Source organism: Delphinus delphis, chromosome 4 (genome assembly GCF_949987515.2).
Source record: "Delphinus delphis chromosome 4, mDelDel1.2, whole genome shotgun sequence".
NCBI lineage: Eukaryota > Metazoa > Chordata > Mammalia > Artiodactyla > Delphinidae > Delphinus > Delphinus delphis.
The window spans coordinates 80,647,443-80,664,834 of record NC_082686.1 but is presented as its reverse complement, the minus strand read 5'-3'; the positions used below and the strand labels follow the sequence as shown (position 1 = coordinate 80,664,834).

Here is a 17,392-nt window from a genome sequence, read left to right as displayed (position 1 = left end):
CTTGGCACTGTATACAGGTGTATAACTGATAGGAAAGAGTGACTTTGAAGGACACTGATCTGAGCTCTAATCCAAGTCCCACAATTTACTAATTATAACAAACATTAAAGAAGCATTCGTATACTTTTTAGCTATCATATGACGACAACAACAAAAATCTAGAAAAGGAGCAATCAGTGGTATATTGTCTAAACCTCCAGAACAATGTAAGGTCCCTAAAGTAAGTAGGAATCCTTTCTTACCCCATTATTCACCTGTAGCAACTATTTGCATATTATGAATGCATTTAATTAAATGAATTGAGAGCATTCAATCCTATGTTTTCCAGGAAGTAGTTTTAATAACTCAAGCAATATTTGTGAAAGGACTTAATAAAAATTATAAAACACTGCTCAAATGCTTCTGTGGGTTATTAAGCTATGTGTTTTTTTGGTCTTCCTGGATTTCACCTTTTTCCACTCCCTGTGTCCATGCCTTCATGGAGGAATGTGATTCTGCAGGGCTGGCGTTCAGCAGGTGTCACCCTAGTTGTCTATGGCTGGTGACTCTTCTGACTGGTTGTTGTATCTGGTCTGATTGGTCAGTGCTTTCGTCATATTAGTTATTGAATACTTAGAGTGTCAACACTGTGGCTCCAGGAAATGAAGTCTAGCTGTATTCCAAGGAAGAAAGAAAAATGGGTTGCCACCATTACTATTTTTTAGAGAAGAAAGATGAGGCCCAAAGACGTTTAATTCCTTTCTTAGGATCTTACAGTCAGTAAATTGTGGGTCTGGGATTACAACCCAGATCAGCCTCCTCCAAAGTCACATTCTTTGCTACTTATTATATTTCCTGTATACGCTGCCAAGTCCTGTGTTTTTAAATTTTTTGTCAGTTTTATTGAGGAATAATTGACATACATCACTGTGTAAGTTTGTGTTCTGCATGATGCTTTGATATACATAAATGTGAAATGATGATCACAGTAGGTTTAGTTAACATCCATCATCTCATATAGATACAATTAAAAAAAAAGAAAAAAATTCTTCTTGCAACGAGAACCCTTAGGATCTACTCTTAATGACTTTCCTATATATCACACAGGAGTGTCAGCTATATAGTCACCATGATGTGCATTATAGCCCTAGTGCTTATTTATCTCATAACTGAACGTTTGTGTCTGTTGAGCACCTTCCTCCAAGTCCGGTTTTTGAGTCTTCACTTGAAACATCACCACGATCAGCCTCGTATTCCTTTCCGAGTCCTCCTGGACCGTGCACCTTCAGCCACTCACTCTCCCAGCTTCAGCATCTCCATCTTTGCACATCTCTCCTTCTTCCCAGCCTAAGAACTTACCTAAGTCTCTTTCACCTCTAGCTTTTTTTTTTCCTACACCACCCCCGACCCCGCCTCAATACACACACATACTGGAATCTACCTTCTGCTATCACCATGCACCTGAAACCACTTCAGTAAATCAGGGATTCTTAACCATCCCACTCTAAATGTGTTTATAATTTATAAGAACTAATTACCAGGCCCTGTACATATCTTAATTCATTCACTCCTCAAAAAAAAAAAAAAACATGAAGATACTATTCTACATTTAACAGAGGAGGAAACTGAAGCTCAGAAAGGTTATATGACCCTGGCTTGCTCAGAAACACAGAGCAATTAAGGAGCAGAGCTAGATTGGAATCAAGGTTGGATTACTGTCAAGTGAAATGTTCCTGCCACTCCACTACAAGGCCGCCATTCAGCCCACATTGACCCCTCTTTTCCAAGGGCTCTCAGGAAGACGGAATTGCCAAGCTAGAGACCCTATCAACAACAGAGAAGTCAAACACCTTTTTTGTGAGGAAGGGGATAAGACTTGAGGGCAAACTTCTGCTAGGGGCTAGCCCTTGTCTTAGACCACCTCTCCCCGAATAGCCCATCTTTCTCAGACAGGTGGCGGAGGCTTGGTAGTGAAAGACACCAAGCCAGAAGCAGGGCCTGGGGATGCAGGGCTTCACCCAACCCATCTCTTCTTATGCTTCTCCCCTCTCTCCTCCACCCTGGGGAGCATTTTCCTTTCTAGAACTAATGCAAGTGAGTGGAGAGAGGCTGGCTTGAACACAGACCAGAAAGGATGTCCATATTTTATTTTTAGTTGCACCAATATTCTGGTGTAGGACCCCCAGCACTTACTACCTCGCTGTGCATGGGCTCCCCAGGCACGCAATATGATTGCTGGCAGCTTGCTTCTCTGCAGCTAGAGAAGTTAACATGCAGAGCAATTTTATTGAAAGGTGTCTGCACATTGTATCTACAGTTTCATTGTTGCCACGTGCAGTGACCTTCATAAATGGCTTTGGGAAAGTCACAGGGGAATAACAGAGGTAGTTGGTGTTTTTTTCTCTTCCTTTATTAGAGTCTGCTCTGATTTGCTAGACAAAGTTGTGCAATCACCAGGAAATGTGCTCTGTGCTCCCACATGCTCCCCAAATGCAAACAAGCAGGTCAACAACCCCAGTGTTGTAATGTTTCAGCCTGAAATCTGCTTGGATTACCCAGCAGGGCCATTTGTCCTTTTGGAGTAAGCAAATAGTGCATGGCAGCAGGAATTAGCCAGGCCCCCAGAGCACTGAGGCAGCAGGGAGAGGAGAGCCCAGGAGGAAATAGAGGCTGAAGATAGTTAAAATCAGCATCTTAATTGGCTCCCAATTCTTCGTGAAACTCCCAGAGGGAGACTTAAATCATGAAATTAATCACCATCCTTTTTCTTTGCTCCAGGTTGCTACCAAGTTTAACCCAGGATTCCTCGCAAGAAATCGACTGCAACGACCCGGATGTATTTCAAGCTGTGGACACTGCTCTGAAGAAATATAACAGTGGAAACAAAAGTGGCAACCAATTTGTATTGTACCGCGTAACTGAGGTCATCAGGACGGTGAGTGAGCTGTGTTTAACCTTGAGGTCATTGGGGATTTGTGCTGTCACTTGGAGCCCAGGCCTCACGCCACACACGCACCCCAATCACCAAAGAACTGATAATCGAAGGGAAGCTTACAGCTCTTAGAAAAGACCAACACCATTCTCTGGCCTGGGGGTGAGGGGAAAGGTATGACTCCTCCTGGGTGATCAGAGCAGCATATCCTAGGGTGAAATGAAACAAAGGTAGATGGAGAAATTTTAAAGGGACTGTGCAGAGTGGGAGAATCCAGGAACTCGGTCAGGCTGCAGCAGCAGGATTTACTGGGTGACCAGTCCTAGACAACAATATGAAGACCTCCAGACCTCAGGTGGGAAATGGGTTCTTAAAGGGGTACATCTAACAAGTATGATATGATCTCACTTATGTGTGGAGTCTAAAAGTTCAAACTCACAGACACAGAAAGTAGAACGGCGATTGCCAGGGACTGGGAGGTGGGGAAATGGGGAGACGCTGGTCAAAGGGTACAAACTTTCAGTTATACGATGAATAGGTCCTGAGGATCTAATGTAGAGTGTGGTGATTATAGCTAATAATACTTTATTGTACACTTGAAATTTGTTGAAAGCCTAGATCTTAAGTATTCTCACCACAAAAATATAAGTATGTGAGGTGATGGGTGTGTTAATTAGCTTGTTTGTGGTAATCATTGCACAATATACATGTGTTTCAGTTCATCAGATTGTACCCCTTAAATATATACAATTTTTATTTGTCAATTATACCTCAATTAAGCTAGGGGAAAGGGAAGGTTTGTCTAAGAGGAGTCAGAAATGAGACTAACTTGGTTCAACTGCATTGGACAAAATACCTGCCATGAAGTCCATATGGCTGAATGCATCAAGGTAACAGCCATGTTCTACTTGATTTTTAGCACTTTTTTAAAATCAATGGTCGATGCACTCAGGACGGAGACAAACCCTGACAGGGTATGTGACTTCAAGAATTACAAATCTTTTCAATATAGTTTGTTTGAGTGAATTTCACTATAAAACATTGTGTTTCTGTGATAGTTAAGCAATTGATTACTTTGGTGGAAAAAAACCCCAGGTATTTGATATGATAAGGAAAAAGGAAAAAGCCCAGTAGATATGTTTTTGTTTGTTTGTCTTCTGAAAGTCCGGCCTTTCTGTTTCACAAATTTGTGCAGTCCTGTGAGTCCTAGTGTTCTCTAGTATGGTTGTAGTCTTTATTGGCAGACATCCATGGCAAATGTGTTTTTTTATTCTAAAATGTCCATAGAATCACTCTTTATCTCTACCTTGCTGTGTGGGGACTGCCTGTACCATGACCACTTAGGTTTTATTAAAATCTGAGACCTAGGAGGAACTAGAAGAGTCTATCTTGTCTGATTCCATCATCTCCCAAATGCAAACACTGTGGAGAGAGCACTGCCTGGTGAGTCAGGAGACCTGCCATCCGGAGCTGGCTCTGCCTTTCCAAGGTGGGGAGGCTGCCTAAGGCATACGCCATCTACCTGGGGCCTCCTTTCTCTCACCTGCAAACTGAGAAGATGGACAACATCCCCTCTGAAGTCCCTTGCTGTTCTGACACACCAGGACGTTGCATCTGAAGGCTCATCTAAATCAGCACCTTTATACTTTAAAAGTTTAATTTATTATTTCACGTCATGCTATACTAAATAGAAAACAAAACAATGCCCATAAAAATACTAAAATTACCCATAATTATTCCCACTATCCAGATAACTGTTACTTTTTTTTTAATGAAAAAAAGGCTTCTGGTTTGTTTTCTAACTGTAAAAATAATGTTTGTTCAAAAAAATAGACAATTCAGGAATGTTTGTTGAAAGAAGAAAGTGAAAGAGAACTGTACTCCCACCACTGAAAGACACACATTTTAACAGCTTTGCTGCGTACTTTTCCAGACTTAAAAAAAAAAATTTATATATATTTACATATAAATTGGTTTCTACAAAAATGGGCTAAAACTATGGATCTACTTTGAAATTTAAATATATATATATATTTGTAAATAGTATATTATGAACATTCCTCCAAGTAAATATTTATAAACTTTCAATATTTTTAATAAATGTTTTTGCCTTCATTGAATCAAATCAAGATCAAATATAACTGCACCAGATCCCACTCAAATGATTTGCCGTTGGGTCAGTTAGATGAACCGTACGTATCTTTGGTTGCTGTTTTTCAGGATGATCCTGACACGTTTTATTCCTTCAAGTACCAAATCAAGGAGGGCAACTGTCCTGTTCAAAGTGACAAAACCTGGCAGGATTGTGACTACAATGACTCTGCACAAGCTGTGAGTGTGTTGACAGTTTCCGAGCCTCTAGTTTTCTCGGCCAAGTTTACCAAGGGCTGTCTTAACCTAACGCCTACCCTGCCCTGGCACAGCACAGCTTCTTGCTGGGCCGTAATTGAGGGAGAAGCAAGCCACTCTCCTCCCAGTCCAGGGAGCCACCTCTTCAATGTCAAAACCCTGGCTTCCTGTATGCAGTTTGAACACTGAAATTGAAAGGTAAATCAAGAGGACAGTTTAGCAGGCTGGTTCTCAGGCACTGTGTGCATCTTGATGAAACAGAAATATCTCTGGGGCTCAAAACAAAGATTCAGGGCTTCCCTGGTGGCGCAGTGGTTGAGAGTCCGCCTGCCGATGCAGGGTTCACGGGTTCGTGCCCCGGTCCGCGAAGATCCCACATGCCGTGGAGTGGCTGGGCCCGTGAGCCATGGCCGCTGAGCCTGTGCGTCCGGAGCCTGTGCTCCGCAACAGGAGAGGCCACAACAGTATAGAGGCCCACGTACCGCAAAAAAAAAACAACACAAAGGTTCATACTCTAAAACCTCGCCATTTAAACTGCCTTTCCTCCAATATTTCACGAATATCAGTGGCTTGTATAAAATAATGATTAGGCTGCAAAACATTCATTCTTGTGTCTCAAAACTCTGCTAGAAAACATAAAAAATCTCGACAAGGTTGTTTTTTGTTTGTTTTGTTTTGCGGTACGCGGGCCTCTCACTGCTGTGGCCTCTCCCGTTGCGCAGCACAGGCTCCGGATGCGCAGGTTCAGCGGCCATGGCTCACGGGCCCAGCCGCTCAGCAGAATGTGGGATCCTCCCGGACTGGGGCACGAACCCACGTCCCCTGCACCGGCAGGCAGACTCTCAACCACTGTGCCACCAGGGAAGGCCTTGACAAGGTTTTATAAAGGAAAGCCGTATTTAGCAATAGTACTAGGTGGCTTTCATTTGAAAGATTAAGATAAATCTTTTTTTTAATCCTTTTTTCTTCTTCTTCTTAGGCTACAGGGGAATGCACAGCGACGGTGGCAAAGAGGGGGAATATGAAGTTCTCCGTGGCTACCCAGACCTGCCAGATTACTCCAGGTAGCTGCTGTGCCTGGTGGTGCTGCCCTGGGGAAAAATGAACCTCTTCTGTGTGGTACCAAAGACCCCTCTTTCCCGGAGGGCAGCAGTGGCAATACCACTTGCAGCCTTGCGGGGGCGCTGGAGGGGGTGGAGCGGCAGAGTCCTGAGGTGGGGCCGGGCTCACGCCCCTCAGCGCTATCCTGATTCTCTTCCTCAAGAGCAGCATTGTATTAGGTGTGTGCAAAAGGATGAGAAGCCGCAGAACTGGCTTCAACTGTAGGCAGCGTCCTAGAGTGAGAGTAGCACAGGCTTTGAGGTCAGATCTGGCCTGGAATCTTTCAAAGCTCTCACCTTCTTGGCTTTCCTTTTCCTTACCTATAAGAGGAGATCACAGTAATTCCCACTTTGCACAATTGTTTAGAATGAAACTAGATGATACACCTGAAGATGTAATCATAATAATGTATTAATGATAATCAAGGAAAAGGTAATAATAGCTAACATTTATTGAGCCCTTATTACTAGCCACAGTTCTAATCACTTCATGTGTATTAACATATCTATTCCTCAGAACAACTCTATGAGGCAAATGTTAATATCCCCAGTTCACAGATGAGGAAACAGGCCCACAGCAGTCAAATATCTTGCCCAAGACCCCACAGCTAGCAGTTAGCAGAGTTGGTGGAATAGACCCTCCATAAACGATATTCCTTTAGAATCTAAGTATGGAGAAACTTCTCAACAGATGACCACTGTTAGCTCCTTCCCTCTTGTGGCAGAGGTGCCACATACAGAAGGATGGGCACGTCTAGGTGAAGTCAGTCACAAAAGCCATCCTGGAACTGGCCTTCTGCATGATAGCGTTTTGTACCTAAGCTCCAGAACAGCATCCTCAGCCATGCTATTGAACCCCACTGTAGTAGTGGTCCTTCTATTCCAGCCTTAATCCCCTAAATGGTACCCACAAAAACTATATCCCTCGAGTTTCCGTTCCTGCAAGAAGTTGCATTCAAAGAAAAATAGTCCAAAACAGAAATCACAAGTAATTAAAATCTTTTGATAGGGGTAGCTTTTTATTATTTGGTTTAAGAGCTCTATCTCGTAAGCACATTTTAACATTATCCAGAGCAGGGCACGTTATGTACCATGAGAGAAAAAGCTCTTTGCCACACCTTCAGAAATTAGTGCTAGGTCCACAATCTCTTCTCTGAAAACTTTTTGGCCAGATATGTTTCAGAATTCAAAATTTGAAACATTTTAATTTAAAAATCTCTCTGGAAATGTTGAGGCAGGGTGGAAAATCATTGTCACCCAGAAAAACTGAGTTTGCGTCTTTCCCTGCTCATCTCACCCTCAAAGGCTGCTCCATTGCTTCCCCTACACCAGTGGGAGCTGCCCTTGAGGTCAGGCAAACCATCCTCTGGGCTTTTCTCCATCTCTCCCTTTCACCTCCTGTGTTCATCTTTTTTTGTTTTGTTTTCCCATCAGTAATTCTCTCATCTTTCCCATGTCATCCCCTCTAGGTTTTTTTTTTTTTTTTTTAACAGAAACCATCTTAGAAACAATTTTATTCAAAGGGTCTGTATATTTTTCTCGGAAAAAATGTAAATATTATTTCAACAGTATTTATTTATTTATTTCCCTCTAGTTTTTTAACTTTGCCCATTACCCTGATTCAACCTAACTTCTACAAGGAAAGGAGGGGGGAAAGCTATGAATATTCACACAATATGTCATTTCCTGACACAAACTTATGGAGAGAATGCCGAGAAACAGTTGCAAGGGGGGTTGCGTTGAACTGCTGACTGGGGGATCTTACATCCTCGGGCTGTGAGAGCCCCAGGGCCAAGGGGCCCAGGACTCCTTCATTTCTTCCCCTTTTTGCCACATGTACTGCTACTGACCAGGGAGTCAGGGCTGTGTGTCATGAACAGTGGTGATTTAACACAGACTCTCTCCTTTTTAAAATATTTTACATCATTTTATTAAAACCCATTCGGTGGCTCCCCATTCTTACAGGGGACCATTCTCAATTCACCTCAGAGGGTCTAGGAATGCCCAGAAGTGGAGAAGGTTGTGAGTATGTGCATCTTCCAGGAGAGGGCGCCATAGCTTACATTAGGGTCATCAAAGGAGCCTATGACCCAGGAAAATAGTTAAGAATCCCTGCCTACAGAGCACAGCCCAGACTCCACAGCAGAGGCCTCCCTTCAGACTGCTCACACTTCAGACCACCCCTCCCTGCCTCCTGCTATAAGCTCTGGTTAAGATGTGTGTACAACACGGTGCCTGCCTCATCCTTATTCCTCAGGAGCCGTCCCTCCCTTCTCCTCAGGCCTCACACCTTGTTTTGAGAGGTTGACCTTGACTGCTCTTCACCCTTCTTAGCTCAGCCTGTTCTCCTCAGGAAAGGCTTCCCTGGGCTCACTCTGGGCTCCTGCCTTTCCAATCTCTTGCTGAATTATATTGAAATCATCCATCTCCAGTTCGGTCTCTCCCCCTTGACTTTTCCTGACTCCTTCATGACAGTGGCCATTACTAACGAATTAATGCATCCACGCAGCCATGCTCAACACAGGGCATGTTATAGCAGGTGCGAAATACATGTTTGTTGGATTGAATTGATACAAAATGTATTACATCCTGCTCCCGGCTTCAAGGAGCTTTGGTTAACACTGAAAAAGAAATAAAAATGCACCTGTAATGTTTTAATTTTATGAGGATAAATTCGTGTATCACTTCTGTAATTTAAAATGACTTTAAAATAAATTTAAAATAATTATGCACAATAGGATGCATATAAGATGTCCCTAAGTGAATGATAGGTCTTCCCTATCATTCAGTCTTGTGTTCTCTTTTTCCGGGGCATACTAGGACTTACTGGAAAGTTTGCTTATCAGGGCCTTCCAAATTATCTGACTTATTTAGGGCAATGTATGTGAATGCAGGTTTTGCTTGTTAACGCTGCCCTTTTGCTTGCTCTTTGTCAAGCCGAGGGCCCCCTGGTGACAGCCCAGTACGACTGCCTTGGCTGCCTGCACCCCATATCAACCGAAAGCCCCGACTTGGAACCTGTACTGAGACATGCCATTCAACACTTTAACAACAACACTGATCACTCCCACCTCTTTGATCTTAAAGAAGTAAAAAAGGCCCAAAGACAGGTTTGTCCTTTAATTTTTCCCGTGTCATAGTATTGTTAGAATTTGTTAGATCTTTATGGTTTAGGGTTTCATTACCTAAAATAAACCTTTGGCCGAGGAAAACATATGATTCCACAGGTGGTGGTGAGGAACTCTTTCATGTTCTCATACGACTAGCTCAGGAGGCAAAGCCTTTCTCTTCAGGCACAATGATTTGGATACTGCAGTATGTAAATGGGGAAAGGGAGCCTAATCGGACCCCCTTCCTGGGAGATTTGTTTTTAATGAATGGGTGGTCAGCATTGCATGTTCTCCTAGAGATGGTAAAAAGGAAAAGTCATTCTGGCCTTAGGGTTTTAAGAAGACTCTCTCATCACCTAACTATTAGGAGGCAAACATGGCCCCCCAATATTAAATTGTACCTAAAAAAGTTGGCAAAGCTTGCTGGGTACCCTCTAAATTATGGTTTCCATTTCAGCAGAGAAAAAAGCAAATACTTGTAAATCTGGTCCTTTCTGTTGCCTCAGTTCATGAAGACTTTACTGACAACTGACTGGGCCCCTTGGATTTCAGCCTCTAATTATGAGGGACCCACTTTGGTCAGTAGCATTTCCTGCTTTTAATTGACCTTCCGACTTGCCTTCATGCAAGATGCATGCTCTCCTCAGTTCTGTCCATATCCAGCTATCAGGGTGGGACCCACCCTAGATAAAGCAGGAGAAATCTTACTGTCTGGCAGTCTGGGAACCTAAGGAGCTACTGGTCAAGGCCACTCCAGCTCCAAAGTTTTCTTTATCCATCTAGAAAAGCATTATTAATATTTTACAAAATTCAACAGATCATTTTTTCCCTGTTGCCTGGCAGAGGAAATATTGCTAGGTCTTACTTAAGGAAATACATTAACTCCATCTATAAATTGCTTTTCATTTTCAGATGTGTAGCTGTGTGTGTGTGTGTGTTGTGTTGAAGGGTGTGAGAGTCATAATGTGCTCAATATTTATTCAGTAATGACTTTTGCCTAGTAATAATAATAGTTTGTATTTTTGAGCACTTATGAAATGTCAGGCAGTATTCTAAGCTCCTCCTAACACTATGAATTATGTTTAAACTGCCCTTTAAATATTCAATCCAAAATCGTTTCAGGTGGTGGCTGGATGGAACTATGAAATTACTTACTCAATTGTGCAGACTAATTGTTCCAAGGAGAATTTTCTATTCTTAACTCCAGACTGCAAGTCCCTTTCAAATGGTGTAAGTAGGCAAAAATCTAATCATAAAGTTCTTAGCCTTTTGTGTCCAGTATTTACAGGTGTGGGAACTCTCAGCTGTGGAGGAAGTCTCAGTCACTAAAATTTTTGATGACATACGCAGCTCACGTTCACTTTCACTTGAGACTCTACAGTTCACATCATTGGTCAAGCTGCTTACCCAGCTGGTCAGAGTCTGTACATCTGGCAATAAGCATTTACAGATATAACCAGAGGCTAGGAATAGCCTGAGACAAAATGATGCCACGGTCAAGTTTGTCTTTTCATGTCTTCACGCTTTCCTGTCTCCTTTCCTCCCCGTGTGCTCAATGTCCTTACAAGGCTCCCGAGCTCTACCCAGGACACTCCTTCACTTCCAACTTGTCTCTGCTTGTTCTTTCACCTTCCCTCCCCTACTTTTATCTTTAATAAGTACATCCTGTGTCTCTCTCCCTTAGTGGCCCTTTCCAGGTTGATATCTTATTACCTGAACCAAAATTATGTTAAAAGAGAGCATCTCAAAGTGGCAGGAGTTAGTGCATGTTAAGATGATAAGGCATGATGACCTTCCCAGGGCTATTTGCATTTTAGCAGAAGGCTGTTCTTTAAGCAAGGGGTGGCTGCAAGTCCCTTCATCTAGTCCAGGGGTCTCCAACCCCTGGGCCGTGGACCGGTACCAGTTTGAGGCCTGTTAGGAACCAGGCCACACAGCAGGAGGGGAGCTGCGGGCGAGTGAGCGAAGCTTCATCTGACGCTCCCCACAGCTCCCCATGGCTCCCCATCCCTCCCCATCGCTCCCCATGGCTCCCCATCCCTCCCCATCGCTCCCCACTGCTCCCCACCACTCCCCATGGCTCCCCACGGCTCCCCATCGCTCCCCATCACTCCCCATCGCTCCCCATCGCTCCCCAGCACTCCCCATTGCTCCCCACCGCTCCCCATTGCTCCCCATCACTCCCCCATCGCTCGTGTTACTGCCTGAACCATCTCCCCCACCCCACCACTCCCTACCATCTGTGGAAAAATTGTCTTCCACGAAATCAGTCCCTAGTGCCAGAAAGGTTGAGGACCACTGACCTAGTCATTCTACTTCTCAACGTCCATTATATGGGAAGAAAATGAGAAATCCAGGCAGCAAGATGTTAATTTTGACTTTTTATTAAAAGGAAAATATTAAAAATAACATATTTTCAACATATGGAATGGTTAAGCAAATTACAGTATATCCATACAGTAGAATATGTGCAGCCATTAAAATTATGTTTGCAGAGATTTTAGTGACCTAGTAAAATGGTTACGGTATGTTAAGTAAAAAACAAAAAAAAGCACGGTACAAAATTACACATACAGATTTACTCAGGTACATAAAGTAGATGTAAACATAAAAAGTGATGAAAAACAAATATGCCAAAATATAAAATATGGCTAACTTTTAGTTGGAACTATGGCTGTTTTTTCTGATTTTGTATACTTTTTGAAACTCTTCAATACTTCCCAATGTTTCTAATCAAGCATGTGTTTGTTTCATAAATGGGGGGGGAAGTAAAAAGGACACTATTAAGAGAGTGAAAAGACAATCCACAGAATGGGAGAAAATATATGCAAATCATATATCTGAAAAGGGCTTAATATGTAGAATATATAAAAAACTTCCACGGTGCAACAACAAAATTTTTAAATGGGCAAACAACTTAAATAGACATTTCTCTAAAGAAGTCATACGAATGGTCAAAAAGCACATGAAAAATACTCAACGTCATTAGCCATCAGGGGGAATGTAAGTATAGACCACAGATGAGATGCTACTTCACACCTAGAGGATGGCTATAATTTTAAAAAATTGTAAAATACCATGTATTGGGGAGAATGTGGAAAAATTGGAACTTTTGTACATTGCTGATGGAAATGTAAAATCATGCAGCCATGGTGGAGACCAGTATGGCAGTTCCTCAAAAAGTTAAATGTAGAATTACCATATGACCTAGCAATTATACTCCTAGATATATACCCCAAAGAATTTAAAACAGGGACTCAAAAAGATACTTATATGCCAATATTCATTGCAGCATTATTCACAATAGCCAAAGGTGGAAAACAACCCAAATGTTCATCGATAGAGGAATGCATAAACACAATGTGACATGCATATAACAATTCTTTAGCCATAGAAAGGAATGGAATTCTGATATATGCTACAACATGTATGAACCTTGAAAATGTTAAGTGAAATAAGCCAGACACAAAAGGACAACCAGTATATGATTTCACTTATATGAATTATCCAACATACACAAATTCATAGAGACAAAAAGTAGGTTAGAGTTTACCAGGGGCTGGGAAGAGGGAGAACGGGGAGATTTTGCTTAATGGTTGCAGAATTTGTGTTTGGGGTGATGAAAACTATTGGAAATAGATAGTAGAGATGGTTGCACAGCACTGTGGATGTAATAAATGGCCCTGAATTATACACTTAAAAATGGTTATGATGGCAAATTTTATATTATATATATTTTACCAGAATTTTAGAAAATAGTATAAAAGAGAAAGAGAGAGAGAGAGGAACCCTCTAAACACATAGGTTCTAGCCACTATTTAATTTTGTCAGGTTGAGTTGAGTCCGGCCCTTTAAGCATCTGTTAACATCTTCTGTTTTTATGCTTAGCCGTTTGAGGTTATATAGGCCTAAATGTTATCTAGCTTTAATCTTGCTGCATCTGTTTATAAACCCCCAGTTAAGTTTTCTCTTTGCAACACAGAGAGTTGCAAAGGCTGGTTGGAGTCACAAAGCCAATCAGATTTGGTATAACTTTTCTGAGCCTTCACTTCCTCATTTGTAAAATCGTGAAGAATAATAGCACCTATATCACAGAGTTGTTACAGTAATTAAAGGACATGAAATAGAAATGAAATATTTTGCCCACAATTGGTAAGATTTAAGGCCTTGCTATTCAAAGTGCATTAGCAGCACCAGGGAGCTTCTTAGCAAAGTAGAATCTCAACTCCACCCTTAGCTACTGAATCAGAATCTGCATATTAACAAGGTTCTCAGGTGATTCATCTGCACATTAAAGTTTGGAAAGCGCTGATTTAAGGGTTTTCCTACGAAGTTCTCAGGGCATGTTGCACCTGAGAAGCACTAGCCTAGATTTAAAAAACACCTATTCCCAGATCACTCCCCCAGACATTCTGATTTTTTTTTTTTTTTTAGTTGCAGCATCCAACAGTGAACATACTGAACATTTAAGTCTTTTTTTTAAACATTTTTATTGGAGTATAATTGCTTTACAATGGTGTGTTAGTTTCTGCTTTATAACAAAGTGAATCAGTTATACATATACATATGTTCCCATATCTCTTCCCTCTTGCGGCTCCTTCCCTCCCACCCTCCCTATCCCACCCCTCTACGTGGTCAGAAAGCACTGAGCTGATCTCCCTGTGCTGTGCGACTGCTTCCCACTAGCTATCTATTTTACATTTGGTAGTATATATAAGTCCATGCCACACTCTCACTTTGTCCCAGCTTACCTTTCCCCTTCCCCATGTCCTCAAGTCCATTCTCTAGTAGGTCAGCGTCTTTATTCCTGTATTGCCCCTAGGTTCTTCATGACCTTTTTTTTTTTCTCAGATTCCATATATATGTGTTAGCATACGGTATTTGTTTTTCTCTTTCTGGCTTACTTCACTCTGTATGACAGACTCTAGGTCCATCCACCTCACTACAGATAACTCAATTTCATTTCTTTTTATGGTTGAGTAATATTCCATCGTATATATGTGCCACATCTTTATCCATTCATCTGTCGATGGACACTTATGTTGCTTCCATGTCCTGGCTATTGTAAATAGAGCTGCAGTGAACATTGTGGTACATGACTCTTTTTGAATTATGGTTTTCTCAGGGTATATGCCCAGTTGTGGGATTGCTGGGTCGTATGGTAGTTCTATTTTTAGTTTTTTAAGAAACCTCCATACTGTTCTCCATAGTGGCCGTATCAATTTACATTCCCACCAACAGTGTATGAGGGTTCCCTTTTCTCCACACCCTCTCCAGCATTTACTGTTTGTAGATTTTTTGATGATGGCCATTCTGACCGGTGTGAGATGATATCACATTGTAGTTTTGATTTGCATTTCTCTAATGATTAATGATGTTGAGTATTCTTTCGTGTGTTTGTTGGCAATCTGTATATCTTCTTTGGAGAAATGTCTATTTAGGTCTTCTGCCCGTTTTTGGATTGGGTTGTTTGTTCTTTTTTGATATTGAGCTGCATGAGCTGCTTGTAAATTTTAGAGATTAATCCTTTGTCAGTTGCTTCACTTGCAAATATTTTCTCCCATTCTGAGGGTTGTCTTTTTGCTTGTTTATGGTTTCCTTTGCTGTGCAAAAGCTTTTAAGTTTCATTAGGTCCCATTTGTTTATTTTTGTTTTTATTTCCATTTCTCTAGGAGGTGGGTCAAAAAGGATCTTGCTGTGATGTATGTCATAGAGTGTTCTGCCTATGTTTTCCTCTAAGAGTTTGATAGTGTTTGGCCTTACATTTAGGTCTTTAATCCATTTTGAGTTTATTTTTGTGTATGGTGTTAGGGAGTGTTCTAATTTCATTCTTTTACATGTAGCTGGCCAGTTTTCCCAGCACCACTTATTGAAGAGGCTGTCTTTTCTCCATTGTATATTCTTGCCTCCTTTATTAAAGATAAGGTGACCATATGTGCGTGGGTTTATCTCTGGGCTTTCTATCCTGTTCCATTGATCTATATTTCTGTTTTTGTGCCAGTACCATACCAGACATTCTGATTTAATTGGTCTGGGGTGAGTCCCTGGAGTCAGATGATCTAAAAATTTCTCAGGTAAACCAAATGTGCTAATAATACTGAGAACTTCTGAGCTATCTCCAGCATCCTTCTCCCCATCCAAAATTAAGGTACTATAAGTGTGGTATTCCCTGTACCTTTAAAAAACATGACTTTTTTTTTAACATCTTTATTGGAGTACGTTTCTTATATGTGTGTTCCTTTATTGGAAATATACATTTATAGAAAGCTTCAAGACAATGCAGAAACAAAGAAAAAAAAATAATGTTGCACCACATACCCAAACACCTAAAGTTATCTGAATGTATCTCCCTCCTGTCTTTTTTGGTGGGGAATACGGGCAATTTTGAGTGATTTTCTTTTTTGCCTTTTTGTAGTTGTAATTATTTTACATGCTACACTTTTTTCACCTAAGAATTCTTCTATGTCATTAGAACTCTTGATAAACATTTAAAATAACTTTTAATATCCTAGTGAAGATACCATAGATTATTTTTTAAATTACTTTCCTACTTTTGGTCATTTGTTCAAAACCCACCAAGAAAATGGGTTGTTTCCATTTTTATTATAATTAATAACTCACCAAACATCTTTTAGAATACAGCTATTTCTGTTTGACGTTGTTTTTCTCAGAATAAAGTCCTGGCTTTACACATAGTGTAAAATTGTATGAAAGCTCTTAAAACTCTTGATATATATATAGGTTAACTGCTAAATGCACCAATTTACATTCCATCAGCAAAGTTTACCCTTGATAGAATTCAGTATTTTTTTAACTCAGCTAAATTCATAGACAAAAACATTTTTAGTTTTTATTTTCTCAATCAATAGCATAGTTAATATGCATTTATTTAAGCATTATATTTTCATACATTCATTAGAAATTTATGGGTTGAATTTATGAATTGTCTTCTACATCCTTTGCCCATTTCTTTTTGGGATAAATCTTAATGACTTAGAAATAGTATTTATATATTAAAAGTATCAGTGTTTTGTCATATTTTCTCATTTATTTACTTTTTAGTTTTCATTATGGTATTTCTGACTTACAAATAGTTTTTGTTTATAGGTGAATAAATCTATCAATATTTTCCTTTTGAATCTTTCTACAACTTGCTCAGCAGTCACTATATGTTTTTTTTTTTTCTAGTTTGTCTATGGTCAGTATTTTCAAATATAGCTTTTGAAACTATATGGAATTAATTTTGATGTATCTTGTGAGGTATCTAACTTGATATTTTCAAGAGAATAACCAGATACCTTAACAGTCTTTCCTTCAACAAAATTTGCAACAAACTTTATCCCGTAATAATTTCTTACAAAAAATCTGTTCTCTGTTTTTGTACCAACACTACCGTATTTTAACAGCCATAGCTTCATAGTAAGCTTGAATACATGTTTTATTATTCTAGTGTTTGTATTTTTAAAACCAATCTTAGAAGAGGTTTGGAAGAAAAACTTACACTGTCACATAGATTGGAATTGCATTACATTTCTAAATTAATTTGAGGAATTGGCATATGTACTATATTTAGTCTTTTTAATCAAGAACTTGGTATACATCTCTATGTAGTCAAGTTTTATTTTATATTTCTAAAGTTGTGTGATTTTCTTAAATATATTCAGAACAATGCTCACTAAAGTTATTACTAGGTTTTGTTTTCTTGTTTTTGGTTATTGTTATTAGGAATTAAATCCTTTTTTTTTTCCTTTTCCTTTCATTCTCTTTTAAACAAGTTATTGTTATATACAAATGTATACTTTTTTTTTTTTTTTTTTTTTTGCGGTACGCGGGCCTCTCACTGTTGTGGCCTCTCCCATCGCAGAGCACAGGCTCTGGATGCACAGGCCTAGCGGCCATGGCTCACGGGCTAAGCCACTCCA

At 40.4% G+C, this 17,392-nt stretch overlaps 1 protein-coding gene across 2 annotated transcripts in view; it reads left to right on the top strand.

The window, feature by feature from the left end:
• The first annotated feature begins 2,539 nt into the window (after positions 1 to 2,539).
• KNG1 (kininogen 1) overlaps positions 2,540 to 17,392 on the top strand; it is a 28,161-nt gene continuing 13,308 nt past the window's right edge. The window contains exons 1-5 of one of the 2 annotated variants that reach the window (XM_060010970.1): positions 2,540 to 2,914; positions 5,132 to 5,242; positions 6,240 to 6,324; positions 9,298 to 9,470; positions 10,593 to 10,700. In XM_060010970.1, coding sequence (XP_059866953.1) covers positions 2,723 to 2,914; positions 5,132 to 5,242; positions 6,240 to 6,324; positions 9,298 to 9,470; positions 10,593 to 10,700 — 669 coding nt within the window. In that variant the 5' untranslated portion in view covers positions 2,540 to 2,722. The remainder of the gene's footprint in view (positions 2,915 to 5,131; positions 5,243 to 6,239; positions 6,325 to 9,297; positions 9,471 to 10,592; positions 10,701 to 17,392) is intronic. The other variant, XM_060010971.1, reaches the window with a different exon arrangement.